General features: G+C 35.3%; 1 protein-coding gene and 1 pseudogene across 1 annotated transcript; one reads left to right on the top strand and one right to left on the bottom strand.

Annotated features, from left to right (window-relative positions):
• The first annotated feature begins 15 nt into the window (after nucleotides 1-15).
• LOC120141810 lies at nucleotides 16-4010 on the top strand (annotated as a pseudogene).
• Nucleotides 4011-14098: 10088 nt separating this feature from the next.
• Nucleotides 14099-15936, bottom strand: LOC120141685 (protein SHORT-ROOT-like). The gene has a single exon (XM_039156481.1). It carries the CDS (start codon nucleotides 15761-15763, stop codon nucleotides 14246-14248), a length of 1518 nt encoding a protein of 505 aa, XP_039012412.1. The 5' UTR covers nucleotides 15764-15936; the 3' UTR covers nucleotides 14099-14245.
• Nucleotides 15937-17086: the final 1150 nt, after the last annotated feature.

Below are 17086 nucleotides of genomic sequence, written 5' to 3'. Positions count from 1 at the left end.
GAGATAATTTGGGTTTATAGAATGAAGTTATTTTCTTTGTCAACAATGGCAGAAGGTAGGATTATAATGTTTACACAGGTTTGTAGTTAATATTAGAAACCAACCGCTTTGATTTGCAATGCAGGGTACAGATGCTCAAGGTCTGGTATGGTGTTGAGCTTGGTGGGGTTTCTTCTTATGCTCCAACTCTACTTTGTTGCTAGAAGCACAGATGCAGTGAGTGGAGATGGCCAATTGCGTGTATGTCGTCGTTCACTCGCCCAGGTGGAGGAGGAGAATACGCAGGTTCCCTTTCATAGGACGAAACGATTCCTCCAAGCTGCTAAACGGAGACAGAAGCAACCAGCCACTCTGGTTGATGAATTTCTCGACGAGAATTTCCCGCTTCGTCGTGTATTCTTTCCAGATATGACAACTGCTATAAAGACGGTGAACGGTGACAACTACTACCGTCCGGGGAATATATGGTTGGATACTGAGGTAAATCCTATTCAAGCTCATGGAGGTGGTGTGTTATACGATGAAATATCCAGTACATACTATTGGTACGGAGAGTACAAAGATGTTCCCGAGGGTTCAACGACGGGACGTGTAAGTTTATTGTTTTGAATGCATGGATAATATCCATGTTTTATTATTCTAACAAGTTTCCACTGAATTGTTGTGATCAGATTGACGTCATTGGAGTCCGTTGCTATTCTTCCAAGGATTTGTAGACATGGATAAACGAGGGTATTGTGTTGACTGCGGACCTGGAAACTAAAACCCATGATCTCCACATATCCAATGTGTTGGAGCGGCCAAGAGTTATCTACAATGAGATAACAGGAAAGTATGTAATGTAGATGCATATCGACACTGGCAACTACTCGAAAGCTTGCGTCGGCGTTGCTATCAGCGATTCCCCAACGGGTCCTTTCGATTATCTCCGTAGTCTAAGGCCCCATGGACGTGACAGCCGGGATATGACCGTGTTCAAGCATGACGATGGTGTAGCATATCTGATTTATTCATCTAAGAGCAATAGTGAACTTCACATAGGACCACTAACCAATGATTATCTAGATGTGCAGCCTGATATGCAGAGGATTCTGGTTGGACTACGCCGGAAGCCCCGGCTGTTTTTAAGTACTGTAGACACCCGTTTTTGTCCAGGTTCTCATTTATTATTAATTTATTATTATTATTATAAGTATTATTATTATTATTATTATTATTATTTTATTAATACTTATTTACATATTTTTGTAGGCCCAAATCAAATTACGAAGCCCAAAATACAAAAACACCCACCCTAGACTCGGTTACACCAAATCAACCCGATTCAGGCCCAAGAATAGAGCCCACTAGAAGCTGACCCGATTACAAGCATCCAGGCCAACCCGAAACTCAATTACAGGACCCAAAAAAGGGGATCCGACCCGACTATAATAACCTAGGGTTTTATAAACCCTAACCCATATGAGAAGCTATCAGCAGCCATCAAGGGATCTGGACCGTTCAATGGCACGCGTGTGATGCACGCGCCAACCTTTTGATTTCCCACTCGCGTGAACTGCCACCGGAGCTCTTCGCCGCCATTGTCACACTACTGTTTTCAACTTACAGTGATGGGAAATCAACATCAACAGTGGGAAAACAGATAAATCTCAGGAAAAACCCCATTTAAAAAACCAAATCAAATCCCAAATCAGGGATTTTCTCACTTACCCAAGTTTAGAGAAATCATGCCCCTACCTATAGATCATCTTATCTACCTGAAAAGCAACCATAAATCAGGAGGCAAAAACATTTTTTAAAAAAAAAATTAGAGGAGAATACAGAGAGAAAGGGGGTTCGAGGAGTAGAGAAAAAAATAGGAAGAGTGGTTCGAAAAAAAGAGAGAATAGAAAGAAAAAGTTTTCGATAAGGTCGAATAGAAAAGAAAAAATATAGAAAGAGATTCAAAAAATCAGAAAAGAAAGAAAGAAATAGTGAGAGAGGGTGAATAATAAGTTTACCCTTGTTGGATCTCCGTTGAGGAAAAAGTGGTCATCGGAGGTGGATTTCTTCGAAAGCTTCACCTTTAGATCTACTCCAACCCATTCCCTTTTAAGGAAAACAACTCTTGGATTCATACTGAGGACTTCGAGAGGAGTTGTTTTGTGTCACCATCTCTCTTTTCCATTGCCGAAAAGCTACGGTCGGCATCGATCAGTGGCGGTCGGCGCGGTGGAGGCTCACCGGATTCTAGAGAACTTTTGCTCCAATTGAAGTTTTAATTTCTTTATTTTTCATACTAACGATTTAATTTATGTTTTCAACTTTGTCAATGTTTTTATTAAGTTTTTTTTTGTTTTCCTTTTGAGTCAAAGGTTCGTACGTTTCTCATCACGCACATTACGAGCATTTACATGACATGAGGTCTAGACTCGAGCTTCGTTCCAAGTAAGTAGGGGTGAACGCTTTATTCTCGTAAGAATTTATTCTTCGTATGAGTTTTAGCAAATAACCACTGGGATACATATGCATTATACCTTCGTAGGGATTTATTCCTCGTTTGGGTATAAGGAAGTGAATCCCCTCGAATTGAACTCGATCCATTTATGCCTGTAATGGGTCAGGATTGAGGGTTTGGTAGCCCAAGGGGGTACCGACATCAAGGACAATTTGAGTACTCTTTCCTTATAGTGTCGAAACCATGCATATAGTGAACCATAAAACGGTCACCCTAGGTATAGCCATACCGAACCTCTGTCCGTCAGTAGGTGCTAAAATAGGTGTACATGAAGGATGAACGACTATAAACCTTTACCTTTTGCTTTAAGTTCATATAATATATTTATTCTTTTCGAATAAAAGCATGTGAACTAGATATCATTATATTAGGATCAATTCCTTGAAATAAATCATTTGGGTAGAAAACATGCCCGGTTGGATTACTATTTAATGAAAGCATGCTTGGGTAGATACCATAATCGGGTAGTTATATTTATCTTTAAATAACATCTTTTAGCTCTATTGATTGTCTTACCGGTATTAACTCGTTTCTTTTCTTTTTATGTCATTTTCACATTTTTTGCATTGCATTTCATCAACATGACATAATGCGAAAGTGTTGATCCGTAAAGGAATATTCAAGTGGAAAATTTTCACAAGGTGAGATAAAAGTTTTCAATCAAGCAGTCACATAGACAGACATGCACCGAAGGCTAAAAGAAATTCAGAGAGTACAAGAAGAAAACTTGCTTGAAGATCATGCAACATTCGAGGCTGAAAAGATGATCCATTGATCCAAGAAGTAATCCAGTAGTGGAGTCTTATCTATGATCGTTCCATCACTAATTACCAAGGAGTGACACGTGACTTCAGCACCACTGGGGCATTAATGGAGTTAGGTTATAGAGCGCTTGAGGGGCATCATTTTCAAGGATAAAGATCCGAGACGAAGCACCGACCCATTTCAGACTCAGAGTTCAAGCGGAAGCATGCCTGTAAAATGGATTATCTTGTAATATGAAGGCTTTTATCTCTGATGAAAATTTTTCTACGATATTCATCGTTGGGATAAATCTTGTTGCATATGCATTAGCCTATTTGCATTTTGCATCTGCATTTCATTTTTAAGCATTTTTACATGCATCATTCATGAAAACATGGAATCAATTCGAGGAGGATTCGATGAAGTGGTCCTAATCATGTGACACCATATTAAGAATAGAAGAAAGATTTGAATAAGTAAAAGAAGAAGTTGAAATCAGTACGTTGGGAGCCTACTCAGCCAGTCGTAGGGATGAACCTTATAGGATGATTCGAGAAAAGAGTCAATTTGATCCAATTCCAATGACCTATGAGGAATTACTTTTAACGCGGATTGAGAAGAATCTTGTGACTTCAGTTCAGTCAAAGCCAAAAGAGTCCCCAAATCCTGATGGCTACGATGTTGATCATGTATGCAGTTATCACATAGAAGCTCCGAGTATTCCATTGAGAACTGTGGGACATTGAAGCAAGGTCCAGAACCTGATTGATTCAGGGACATAGACAGTCGAAGAATGATGAGGCATTCTAATGATAATCAAGAAGAGATCTTTGCATCTACCAGTAAACATTTTGCAATTGCATTAAGAGCATTGTTTTGTTTGAACTCGTTTTTGTTCTGTCTTTAATATTTGCTTAAAAAAAAATTTAATGATTAAATTTATACTACCTTCTAAGGTTGAATAATTGAACGATTTTTAATCTTGTAGTTCTTCGAATATCGAATGAATTAGAGATTCTTTTAATTCTTCAAGAATTGTAGATTTTTAACATATGACAAGATTATACCATCTAAAACCAAAAATAAAATCCCTCGATTCTTTACCCGGAATAATTCATTGTCACTACCAAAAGACCAAATTTTGACATTACCACTCTTTGAGACTTTGAAATATTACCTTTATCTTTTTTTCGAGACAAAAAGTCATACCCTTACCTTTCGTTGAGCTAATAAAGTCACACCATCTTCTTCTTAAACGCAAAACTGATATTTTTCTACCAATAAAACCTGAAGGCATTGAGTACAAGATGTTCACTTGAACGTGAACCTTCCTACAAGAAAACATAAGATGAAGCATCTCGAATCAACTTCCTGAAGATGAGCCTGAACAATTGAGACATGCTAGAAGCAAGAAGCAGAAAAAAGAGAAATTAATTCAAAAATAATTCTATCATGCATAAATTACATGGTTTTTATATGAATAAAAGTTAATCCTGAAAATCTATCCCCCTTGAGATACCTCTTCTGCAAATACTTCTTTGTATGAAATGATGAACAACTTTTTTTCATTATCTCTTCACAAAAGGAGAAAATATATATCCCTTGTGTCCCAATTTGAGCCTTAATTATATTTTCTTCTGATTCAACCCTAACCAAAGATCACCCTTCACATTGGGGGGCAAGGTGAAGGAGATCTACTCGCATGTGTGAGGACCATTAATCCATATAAGATATTGAAAGGTGAACCAAATGCAAAGTGCGAAGATCAACTCAAAGCAAAGAGAAAAAACAAAGAAAGAAAAATGCAAAGAAAAATAAGCAAAGAGAAAAAAAACAAAGAAAAGAACAAAAAAAAAGACAATAAACACATGCAAAGAGTTCCTAGAGTCAAATGATGCATCGAGCTTTAAACCATAAGATTGATCAAGTACAATCATTCCAGAATCAGTTCACCAGAATATCATAGAACATCAAGAGAAAATAAAGGATGCATACAAGCATATTCAAATTGAGTAATACAAGATTGAAGATATCAAAATGAATTGACCTTGGTTCATTACCCATAAACACTTGTTTGGGCTTATTTATCCATTTCTTTTATAACCGTAAATCATAGCCTATATTGCGTGCCTAAAAAGTCCCTTATAATCATACATAGATTTCTAAATAGAAGAGATTATCTTCATATTTCATCCCGTCCATCAGGATTAATATTTTATTTACAAAAGATTTTCTAAAATATTTAATGCATGATAGAGAAAAAATGACAAAAGAGGGGTTCAAGACGTAAAATTTTGAATAACGTCTTGAAACCAACAGAGGATTCGAGTTGAAAACCTGAAAAAATGGCTCGAATATGAAGATTATACAACTGTTGTACATGAGGCGATCTCACAAATCCCTTGATAAGGCATCGCACAACTTGAATATTCTCATGAAAGCTAAGAACCGAAAAACACTTCTAGTAGATGATCATATAAGCTATTCCATCAAATCAATTAACATCAAAGAAATGAGATTGCCAGACTTTGACCAAAGTCAACAACCCGAGACACCTTGTTCTTTCCTTGCTTAACCTACCTTAAAGATAGCATTAATCTTGACACTTGTCAAATAACTATAATTTGTTGAAGGATTAAAAGTGTAATTAATTCTTTGATATCCAATGAACTCTTGTTTTATGATTTGTTTCAATTGTGAAACTTAGAAAGAGGCAATATATTTTTCATTTTTCAAAATTCTTTTTGATATTTTTCAAAATTTTGAAAATAAAAAAAGAAGAAAAATATTTTCAAACAAGATAATCTCTCTAAAGTGGTCTTGAGAATTAAAACATGTATCCCAAACACAGAAGCTCATGTTTAGAATCAGTGCTAGAGCAAGAAATTATGAATGTTGGGGCATTTTGGAAGACCCATATCTTCCAGGAAGATGAGATCATTGAATTGAGTAGACATTTACTTTCAATAAGACAGTGGAGCTTACTATATATGATTGTTTTGTCCATTGTCACAACATACAATTAGATTATTTTGGTAATTTCCATTGCATTAATGTTGGCAAGCCAAAGTGTCTCACTTATTTTCCCACTGAGCTTTGTTCTTTGGTGTCCTTACAACGCTATACAAAACCCTTAACACCATGCAAAGAGCTTTGCTGGTTGGAAAATCTAGACAAAAGCCATAGGAAATAATGAATAAGTTGTCGAATGTTTGAGAACATCCAAACTTCATAGAGCTCTACAGTTCCTCCTTTATGTTTTAACTGATAAGAAAATTTTGATCTCTATGAATCTTGTCGAGTTTGGCATTATCACACATGTGTATGGCTCCAACTAGGGCCAATGATAAACACCTTACGAATTTGCTTCTAAAAATCAATACAAAGCTTGGAGGACTGAATTCGATGCTAGCAATTGAGAAAACACATTCAATTCTAATTATTTCTAAGGTTCCAACTATCATCCTTGGCATAGATGTGTCTCATGGTTCTCTGGGCAGTCTGATATTCCATCAATTGTTGTGGTGACTAGCTCCAGGCAATGGTCTTTGATTTCCTGCTACAGGGAAGTGGTGCGTTCACCATCTCCAAAGCTTTAAATGATATATTCAAACCATCTGACGAGGATGATGATGACATCAGAAGGGAATCTTTATTGGATTTCTACACAAGTTCAGGCAGAGAAAGCCAGTTTTTATCAGGGGCAAAATTTGTTGGGGAAAGAAGTAATTAACATGAATCAAGATTTGCCAGAATGCACGTTAGTGCAAACAAAGAGTGAAGACAACCAAATAAGGGATATAAGGAAGAGTACTCGTGCGCCCATTCCTGACCATTGAATCAAGAAAATATACATCAACATATACATACAAGTTACATGAAATTTGCATCTTTGCATCATACATTCATCATCATATTACAATAAAAAAAAGGTTTTTTCCCTTATCTTAAGGATTCCTTTATAATTTCTTTTGAGAAACTAATTTCATATTTCTCAAGATCGTCTATCTAAAAACATCAATCTAGTTTTTCTTAAGACTATTTTTCCTAAAATCCTCATTTCATTTTCTCTCAAAGGTCATTTTTCTCCTCTTATGAGGACATCATCTAATTTTCCCTTTCTCAATATCATTTTTCCTCTCACGAGGACAAATTCAAAAGGTCATTTTTATCAAAATAAAAATCAATTCAAATACATGAAATCAACTTCATCATAACAGCCAAGATATTCATTTATAAATGCATCATTTTTATATTGATCTTTCAGGAAATAAAAGTTTGGTGATTACGAGATGTCTTCAACATGTAGGAACAATGTTATCCACATATTTGAAATCCTAAAGTGAACGATCAGATCTTCTAAAGGCATTTCCTCAAAATGCAGGAACAAGCAGACATTCTATAAGCCTTTAAGATTGTTTTTCTCAAAAAAAAATCGTCTCACTTGTGACAGGTTTTCGCAAATTTTGAAATTTTTTGAAACAAAATTGATCTCAGACATTCTATAAGCCTTTAAGATTGTTTTTCTCAAAAAAAAATCGTCTCACTTGTGACAGGTTTTCGCAAATTTTGAAATTTTTTGAAACAAAATTGATCTCACTTGAGATTCTTTTTCTCTTGAAATAAATTTTGTCTCGCTTGAGATAGTTTTTCTTAAAAACAAATTTTTTCTCACTTGAGACAATCTTCCTTAAGACACAAACATTTGATATTGTTTTTCTTAAAAACAAATTTCATCTCACTTGAGACAATTTCCCATAGAAATACAAATTTTGAAATTGTTTCACTTGAAACAAAATTTATCTCACTTGAGATTGTTCTCAAAACATATTTCATCTCGCTTGAGACAGTTTTTCCTCAAAACACAAAATTTAGAAATTGTTTCACTTGAAACAAAATTGATAAACCTTTAAGATCGTTTCCCTTGAAACAAAGTTTTGTCTCTCTTAAGACATTTTCTCTTGAAACATAAACCTTTGAGATTGTTTCTCTCGAAATAAATTTTGTCTCGCTTGAGACAGTTTCTCTTGAAACAAATTATCCCTAAAAATGGCTAGACGTTCACATCACATAGGAACAATGTCATCCACTGACCAGATCTCCTCATCATGTAGGAGCAACCTCATCCTTAGATAACCAGACTTCCTCATCACGTAGGAACCGTGTTATTTCCCAAATTATCCCTAAAGATTACTAGACATCCTCATCACGTAGGAACAATGCCATCCACCGACCAGATCTCCTCATCACGTAGAAGCAGCGTCATCCTTAGAGAACCAGAATTCCTCATCACGTAAGAATCATATTGTCTCCCAAACTATCTCTAAAGATGGCTAGACGTCCTCATCACGTAGGAACAATGTCATCCACCGACCAGATCTCCTCATTACGTATGAACAACGTCAACCTTAGATAACCAGATTTCCTCATCACGTAGGAACCATGTTGTCTTCAAATTTACCTAAAAACGACCAGAACTCTACATTGCGGATGAGAATTGTCGTCTTCAGCAACAAAATCATCACCAGATTATCCTGATTTCCTCAACGGGAAGGAACATCATCGTCTTTAACGAACAATTTACCTAAAAATGACCAGATCTATTCAACATGGATGAGCAGCGTCGTTTTTAATATCAAGTTTCAAAGAGAAAGGGAGAACCGAACAAAAACTTGTTATCTTGTTGTTTTTGCCTTATTCTTGTTAGCACAAGAATGTGCAAAGAGGGGCAGTTGTAGACACCCGTTTTTGTCCAGGTTCTCATTTATTATTAATTTATTATTATTATAAGTATTATTATTATTTTATTAATACTTATTTACATATTTTTGTAGGCCCAAATCAAATTACAAAGCTCAAAATACAAAAACACCCACCCCAGACCCAGTTATACCAAATTAACTCAGTTCATGCCCAAGAATATAGCCCACCAAAAGCTGACCCGATTACAAACATCCAGGCCAACCCGAAGCCCAATTACATAACCCAAAAAGGGGATCCGACCCGACTCGATTATAATACCCTAGGGTTTCTAAAACCCTAACCCAAAAGAGAAGCTAGACACTTCCATCAAGGGATCTGGATCGTTCGATGACGTACGTGTGATATATGCGCCAACCCTTTGATTTCCCAACCGCGTGAACCACCACCGGAGCTCTTCGTCGCCATTGTCACAGTGCTGTTTTCAACCTACAATGATGGGAAATCAACATCAACAGTGGGAAAATAGATAAAAATCAGGAAAAACCCCATTTTAAAAAACCAAATCAAATCCCGAATCAGGGATTTTCTCACTTACCCAAGCTTAGGGAAATCATTCCCCTACCCATAGATCATCTTATCTACCCGAAAAACAACCATAAATCAGGAGGCAAAAACATTTTTCAAAAAATAAAATCAAAGGAAAAGGTAGAGAGAAAGAGGATTCGATGAGTAAAGAAAAAATAGGGATAATGGTTCGAAAAAAATAGAGAATAAAAAAAGAGTTTTCGGTGAGGTCAAACAGAAAAGAAAAAGATAGAAAGAGATTCAAAAAATCAGAAAAAAGAAAGAAAGAGTGAAAGGGAGTGAATAATAAGTTTACCATTGTTGGATCTCCGCCGAGGAAAAAGTGGTTATCAGAGGTGGATTTCTTCGAAAGATTCATGTTTAGATGTACTCCAACCCACTCCCTTTTAAGGAAAATGAGTCTTGGATTCGTATTAAGGACTTCGAGAAGAGTTGTTTGGTGTCACCATCTCTCTTTTCTGTCGCCGACAAGTGGCGGTCGCACCGATCAGTGGCGGCCGACGTAGTGAAGGCTCGTCGGATTCTGGAGAACTTTTGCTTCGATTGAAGCTTTTGAGAGATTTATCTCTGGCTCTCTCTTTCTCTTTCGAACGAGGAAATGAAGTAAATGGTGGGGTGAGCCGGTTTAGGCGTTGGTTTTCCCCTTATATATGCTATGCAAAACGACGCCGTTTAGGGAAGACTTAGAGGGCAATTTTTTACGCTTGGGCTATTTACAAGAAAGGTCCTCCGTGGCTTGTAACCTTCTATTCTGGTTATTAATGCAATTTTAGCTTTATTTTACTTTGAGCTCCTATTTTATTTTATGTTATAATCTCGCCCATATTTATTTTTAAATGTTTTATGGTCTTATTTATGCATGAGTTATCGTACTTTAGTTTATTTATACTTAAGTTGTACATTTTTCTGTTAGATCATTTTAGTACTTATTTGGGTGACTATAGCATTTATATTGGTGTTTGATTTTGGCTATGGTATTTGCAATGGTTATGTTTTAGTCACTGATCTCGTGTGTTATATAATTTTCGTTGATGTTTCAATTTGGCCCTAAGGTTTACGAATATGTTGTTTTAGTCACTCTTTGGTATGGATGAATTTTGGTATAATCATAGTTTGTCCTTTCATATTTCTTGTTTAGTTTATTTTAGTCCTTAATATTAATTATGTGTTATTTTCGTTTTCAGCCTTTATTGTTTGATATTTTCGATTTGTGGCTCGGGTTTGTTTGTAATCATTGTTCGGTCTTTCAAGTTTCTGTTAGTCTTATTCTAGTCCTTCATGTATGAATATATTTTACGTATCATATATATGTATTATATTAAACAAATATTATCCTTGCTTGTTGTATATATATGTTGTTATTTTTTATTAACATTTATTTCCCTCATGTTTCTTTATCTATTGTATATTACTCGAATATTTTCAAGAACTTTATTTGTAGAACGGGCGTGGAAAGTACCACTTGATCGAAGTGGTGTAATTCGATATGTCGTTCAAACAGAATATGAACTTGAAAGCACGAGTCTCTTTTATGAATTTATTAAAATCATAGTTTTATTATTCTTTATAATGTTTTATGTTATTTTAAATTTTTTTTACTTTCATGTGATTATATTTAATGTTGGTATTAATGATGAATGTTTTTCGAAAATGAGTCATATTTTATTTTGTGTAAATTATTGATTTTAATATAAATTTATATGTATATAATTCAAAGATAAAATATTCTTTACAACTAAGAAATAGGAGAGAAAGTTTTCTCCATGGAGGATTGTGAATCTCAAGATTTATTGTCAAGTTAAAGAATTTTCTTTAATTAATCATTTTGGAGCAAATTAATTAAACTTCAATACATGGATCATACTTTAAATATCGATTCGAATTCATTTTCCACCATTACGACAACGTGTAAGCGATTAAGTACCAATTTTTTTGCGTTGTGGGGGTGCTAATCATTCTCCACGCGTAATCGACTCCTGGACCCATTAAATTGAATATTTGATAATGTAGACCGATTTTTGTCTAAAAATTGATTTTTTTTAAATTGTTTTAAAAGATGTTTATAGGTATTTGTCCTATCTAACCTAAAGGTCGATGACGACTCCTATTCAATTTAATTCAAACTAATTCAAAATCACCAATTTTTTTTAATAAAGTCATTATTTGTTTTTTTAAACTTAATTGTTTTTCAAAAAAATAGTTATGACAAGTACCAAGAGATTTATTACATGATCACTTCGGTTTGCACCGGATGGGTACCAAATGAAGCATTGACACATGCAGCTAGGGGTGTTCATTTTTCGGTTTTAATCGAATTAACCGACCGAACCTAATTAATTCGGTCGGCCACCGAATTATTTAGGTCGGGGAACAATTAATATTTTTTTTTAGAATCTGGTTAACGGTTAATTCGGTTCGAAATCGGTTAATTAAACGTATTAACCGAAATTAAAAGAATAAACACAATTAATTATTAGAAAAAGAATAAACACAATTAAAGAAATGAATATGGTAAAACGTAAAAATTCTTTGTGAAGGTATTATCAAGCGAGTCAAAACCAGATCAAAGCGTATTTCATGGGCTGATTTTTTCTTTATCTCTTGGAGTCCAACAACAATCAACAATTTTCAGCTTCTTTTCCAACACAAATGTCAGAATTAACTAATCTTATTTTTCATTTTTTCTTTTAATTCAATAAGATCGTGTGGAACGAATTTTTCACTCTTTTCAATTCTAATAAAAACACATTTTATGACCTGCATTTTACTACTAAAATATTCTTTTTATTAATCTGGTGCAAGTATAAGGTAGTATCTGTTTAAAGATAACTCTTAATCATTTGACATTGAACACTCACTCATCTAACATTCCTGGTGCTTGAACCAAGACCTCAAAGAATAATAACAATTTTTTATCAATAAGGTCGCTTGATTCGTGCTAAATTTAAAATTTGGTGTTTGGTTAAATATACTTTTATCCTACGTAATGATCTTAATAAACGTTAAAAATTTATTTTCATAAAATATTTAACAAAGATTAATCTCATAAATAATCCTTTTAAATCATATTTTTTTTGATAGAAAATCATAGAATGCATTATTATTATTATTATTATCATCATCATCATCATCATCATCATCATCATCATCATCATCATCATCATTATTATATTATTATTATTATTATTATTATTATTATTATTATTATTATTATTATTATCATTATCATTATCGACTTTAAAAGTAAAGTATGGAAAGATATATTCAGAAAAGTGGTAAGAAAAATTCAAAAGGGAAATTTAAGATAAGATGAATTGAAAAAAAAAACAAAAATAGGAGGAAAGATGAAATATGAACCACGTAAAAAGAAGTCCCCCACTATACAAATTTATTTATTTTTATTTGCCTCTTTTTTGTGGGCCAAAAAGCCAACTTGTTGACCACCATGAATGCATGTTTATAGGTTATGGTGGGGGCCAAATTATATGTGAAAAACCAAACAAAGCTTTCCCTTTCTGAGAATTAAAAGCGAAAAGGAGAAACATAATTGATTTAATTAGCTTTTATAATTATAATAATTTAAAAATAATCTGAATTTAGTTCCATTAATCCTACACCACCTTTTTTTTTTAATAAAATGTCCATAATTGGAATTCAAGTCCCCTACCCAATGGCCGTCCTAAGACTCTAACGTCCCCCCCCCCCCAAAAAATAACGAGATAATGACCTTTTTTATGATGGATAATTTAAAATGTTAAACTAGTTAATTTCCCTAAGCTGATATCACTCTTTTACACCAAGTACCAACCCCGTTTCAAATTTGGACCTATTTGCTAACTATGATTTATATATATATAAAAAGATTATTTAGCAATTCTAATTATTTATTGTGTACAACACCAACCATATGTTTTTTTAATAATTTTTTGTTTAGTCTTAAGAGCAGTTTCAGCAAGCCAAATCCGGTGAAATAAAGTTAGAGATGCTAATTAAGCTTTAAATATTTTTATATAATATTTATATTAAATAAATCCATCATCCTCATCTATAAAAAAATATTGCATGTTTAACTATAGTTGATATTAATTAATTTAAATCCAATTCATTATATGCACAAATCAAGTGATTTCAGTGGTAAAAAGATTTATTTTCTCTTGAAGTCTCAAGTTCGAACACTGCGTATGTATGTAGAGATACGAGCGTTTATTATCAAAATTTTGAGTATTTACCCTAAATTTATAAATATATATATATATATATATATAACCGTTATCTAATTTTGATTGTTAGGCAGGAAAATAGATAAGAAAATTCATTATCAACTTACATATGCATGCAATATTATTTATCTATTTGAGCAATTAAATGAAGAAAATTAAACATATCAATTTGATGATTTCCAAAACCCACTACCCCTAAGTTTACATATAATAAAAATAATCACAAAATGGGAAAAACCATGAGTAATTATAATTAGTGAAAATCAATCTAATTGCTCCCAACCCTATTGAAAAACAAAAGCAAATTCTTAGGAACTCCCCCACCCTTCTATCCCCTTTCTTTTTCTCATCCAAAAAACACAAATTAAATATATAGCCAATACACGATATAGAAATACGCCAATACACATTACACGTACAAGTAAAACATAACACACGTGTGAACCACTCCCCCCCCCCATCCCATGCACGAAAAAGGAAACGTCTATGGCCGTCGTCAAGGCCGCCACGCACTGGCCCAAACCACCACTTGATCCTTCCACGACAAGAATATTCCGGGGTCGGGGCATTGTGCCATTGACCAACCTTCCTTGTACCTTCTCAACAAGGCGCGTACATCGTCGCACACTTCATCACTCAACGCCACAGGGCTGAACCCAGTTGCGTGGAACCGTCTCGACCAGCGCGTTGCCGGTTCACGTCTCTCGATGCACTCGGACGGCGGACAAGCCACCAAGTCAACGATGGCTCGACCTGCCGCTCGTTCGAGCATCAACTTTTCATTGCTTGTTCTATTGAAACTCTCATCCAAGCCTTCAAAGTAAACTCTAAACCACCTCAAACACTCTTGGAAGCCCTTAACGAAATCAAGCCCATCAACCCCAACATCAAGATCAGCTTCTTCTTCAACAATTGTGATTATCCGCGGCTGCAATCGCCTGAAATTTGATATCACGATATCTCTACGATTATCGACGGCTGTGATCGAATGTAGTGTGCCAACACAGTTGATGGCTAAGGCTTCATCTTCTTTGATGTTAAGCTCTGATAAATCTAAGTCACATAAATCACCAGCGTGGTGTATGACATTGAATTTAAAAGGAACTCCCATAAGCCTAGCGAACTTTTCCATTCTTTTCCCTATTTCTTTCATTACCTTTTGGACAGCAGCTAGGCCCTGTGATGAGCCTGAAACGTCACCGTTTTTTCTAGTGACGATCGTGGTTAGCCTTAGATTGGGGGTTTCGTCAGTACGGGTTGCTAGGGCTTCAAGCAAAGTAGGCCATTGTGTGCAATAAGTGTTGCTAATATCAATTATGTGCAATTTGCTTTCACCTTCGAAGGCTTCCATGATTGCACCATTACAAGCAACGTGACCAAAAGTAGTCCAAGGGCTTACCTCTTGGAACTTCAATACCATCTTCCTCGTCGACTCGAAAGAACATGTTTTCTCAGACACCGAGGCTAACGTCCGATAGCAACGCTCGCCGGAGTCAGTCATGCGGCTAAACAATGCTTGAAGAAAATAAGAAGCCAGTTTTTGATCGGTGTCACCGTAAGGTGATCCAAGCTCGTTGAGCATCCACATAAGCTGTTGAACCCGTCCGCTGTTCCGATCGGCGATAGCGGTCGCCGTTTCCAGGAGGATATCCCCAGCCCACTTTCCGGAGAAATCGAAGTTGTTCAGGTCACGAGCGGGGGAAAAAGTAGTGGTGGAGTAATCAGACGACTCAAAAGCATGGTGAGTGGTGGTGGTGGGGGTGGAGTTGTTTGTAGGAGTAGCGGTGGTGGAAAGGTGGGGTTGGTGTTGTTGAGGGTAATGATAATAAGGGTAATAGTTTTTTGAAGAAGACGAAGAGAAGTCTTCATCATCCATGAAAACGTTGAAGCATTCTTCGTCTTCTTGTTGGTAGTGATTGTTTTGTCTGGACGATCTAGAGCTGCTGGATGTTCTGCTAGAGTTGAAAGATTGATCCGATGATTGAAGACTCACAAGTCTAAACAAGGTATCCATCTAAATCCAACACCAAACAGACCCACATCAATGAACTTTGGATTCAGGTTGTCGGGAAAGAGAAAAGTGTTTGAAGAGATGGAATGAATGACCAGTGAGCTGCTTATGTTTTTTCTAGCAGTATATACTACAACATGCCATGGGATATAGTCTATGAAGGAAGAAGGATATTAAAACAATGATTTATGTAATTGGGTTTTGGCAAACACAATCAGATACTTATTAAGAAAGAAAAGTAAAGGGCTGGGAATCTATGTTGTGACAGTAAAAAATATGCTTTTCTTTTGTGTAATAGATGAGAAAAATGGAGGTGGCCGAGGCTTCGTTTCTAGTATAGCTTATTCTTTTAGGGTATGTTTTATAATTTCATTTTCTTTTTATTTCTTGACTAATATGGGGCTTTTCTATTAACAATCATTGTGGTTCAATCCAGCTCAATTGGTAGAGCACAAGGTTCTTAACCTTGAGGTCGTAGGATCGAGTCCCATGGAGGGCATTTCATAATATGGAAGTCTCCTACGGAAACTATTCTCAACCTAGTGTTGGGACAACCTACTATCTTACCTCCCCTTACCCTATTACATATGAGAACAATTGACAACCATTCTATTAACAATCAGCTAAGCTGGTGTTTTAGGAATATAATTTATCTGAAAAAAGAGAGGCCCATGTCATAAAATGGTTTAGTTGAATAGCTCTATAATCATACACATATATACAAGGTACTATATAGCTATCATTTGTGTATATTTTATTGAGGAAGAAAGAGAATGAAAAATGGAATAGATTTTAGTGAGAGTAGGCGTGCGAAAGGGAGAGAGAGTATGTGGAGAGAAAAAGAAGTAAAAGCTGCCGGCGTGCATGGGCAGCATCAAACCCACCATCACCAACCCAATACATTCACATTCTTTGCCTCCTAATCCCTCACAAAACCCTGCCAAATTTCCTACTTTCCCCCCTTTTATATACTAATTACACTATATTCCATACTACCAATTTGTCATTATAATAATATATTACTCTGTTCCATTACCATAATCTACCCTTCCCTAGGGCAATGGCATGCACCTTTGCTTTCCTTCCTTATTCCCTTTCCCCCTCACACTCCATCTATCATCCATTAGTTTTATTTGACCTTCAAAAAATACCAACACTCTAGCTAATCAATTTCATTAGATCTCTAAAATCCAAAAACTATAAATACATACATTTACCTTTCTTCCAATGTCACTATCCCCCAATTCCCTTCAACTTGAATTCCCTGCCTATATTGTCTTTAACTTCAAGTCTTAAACCTTAACATTCACATACATATTGAGTTTT

The sequence above is a fragment of the Hibiscus syriacus genome, unplaced genomic scaffold, assembly GCF_006381635.1.
Source record: "Hibiscus syriacus cultivar Baekdansim isolate YM2019G1 unplaced genomic scaffold, ASM638163v2 tig00110813_pilon, whole genome shotgun sequence".
Classification (NCBI taxonomy): domain Eukaryota; kingdom Viridiplantae; phylum Streptophyta; class Magnoliopsida; order Malvales; family Malvaceae; genus Hibiscus; species Hibiscus syriacus.
Note: the sequence above shows the minus strand (reverse complement) of the source record. Positions and strands in the feature narration are given on the sequence as shown.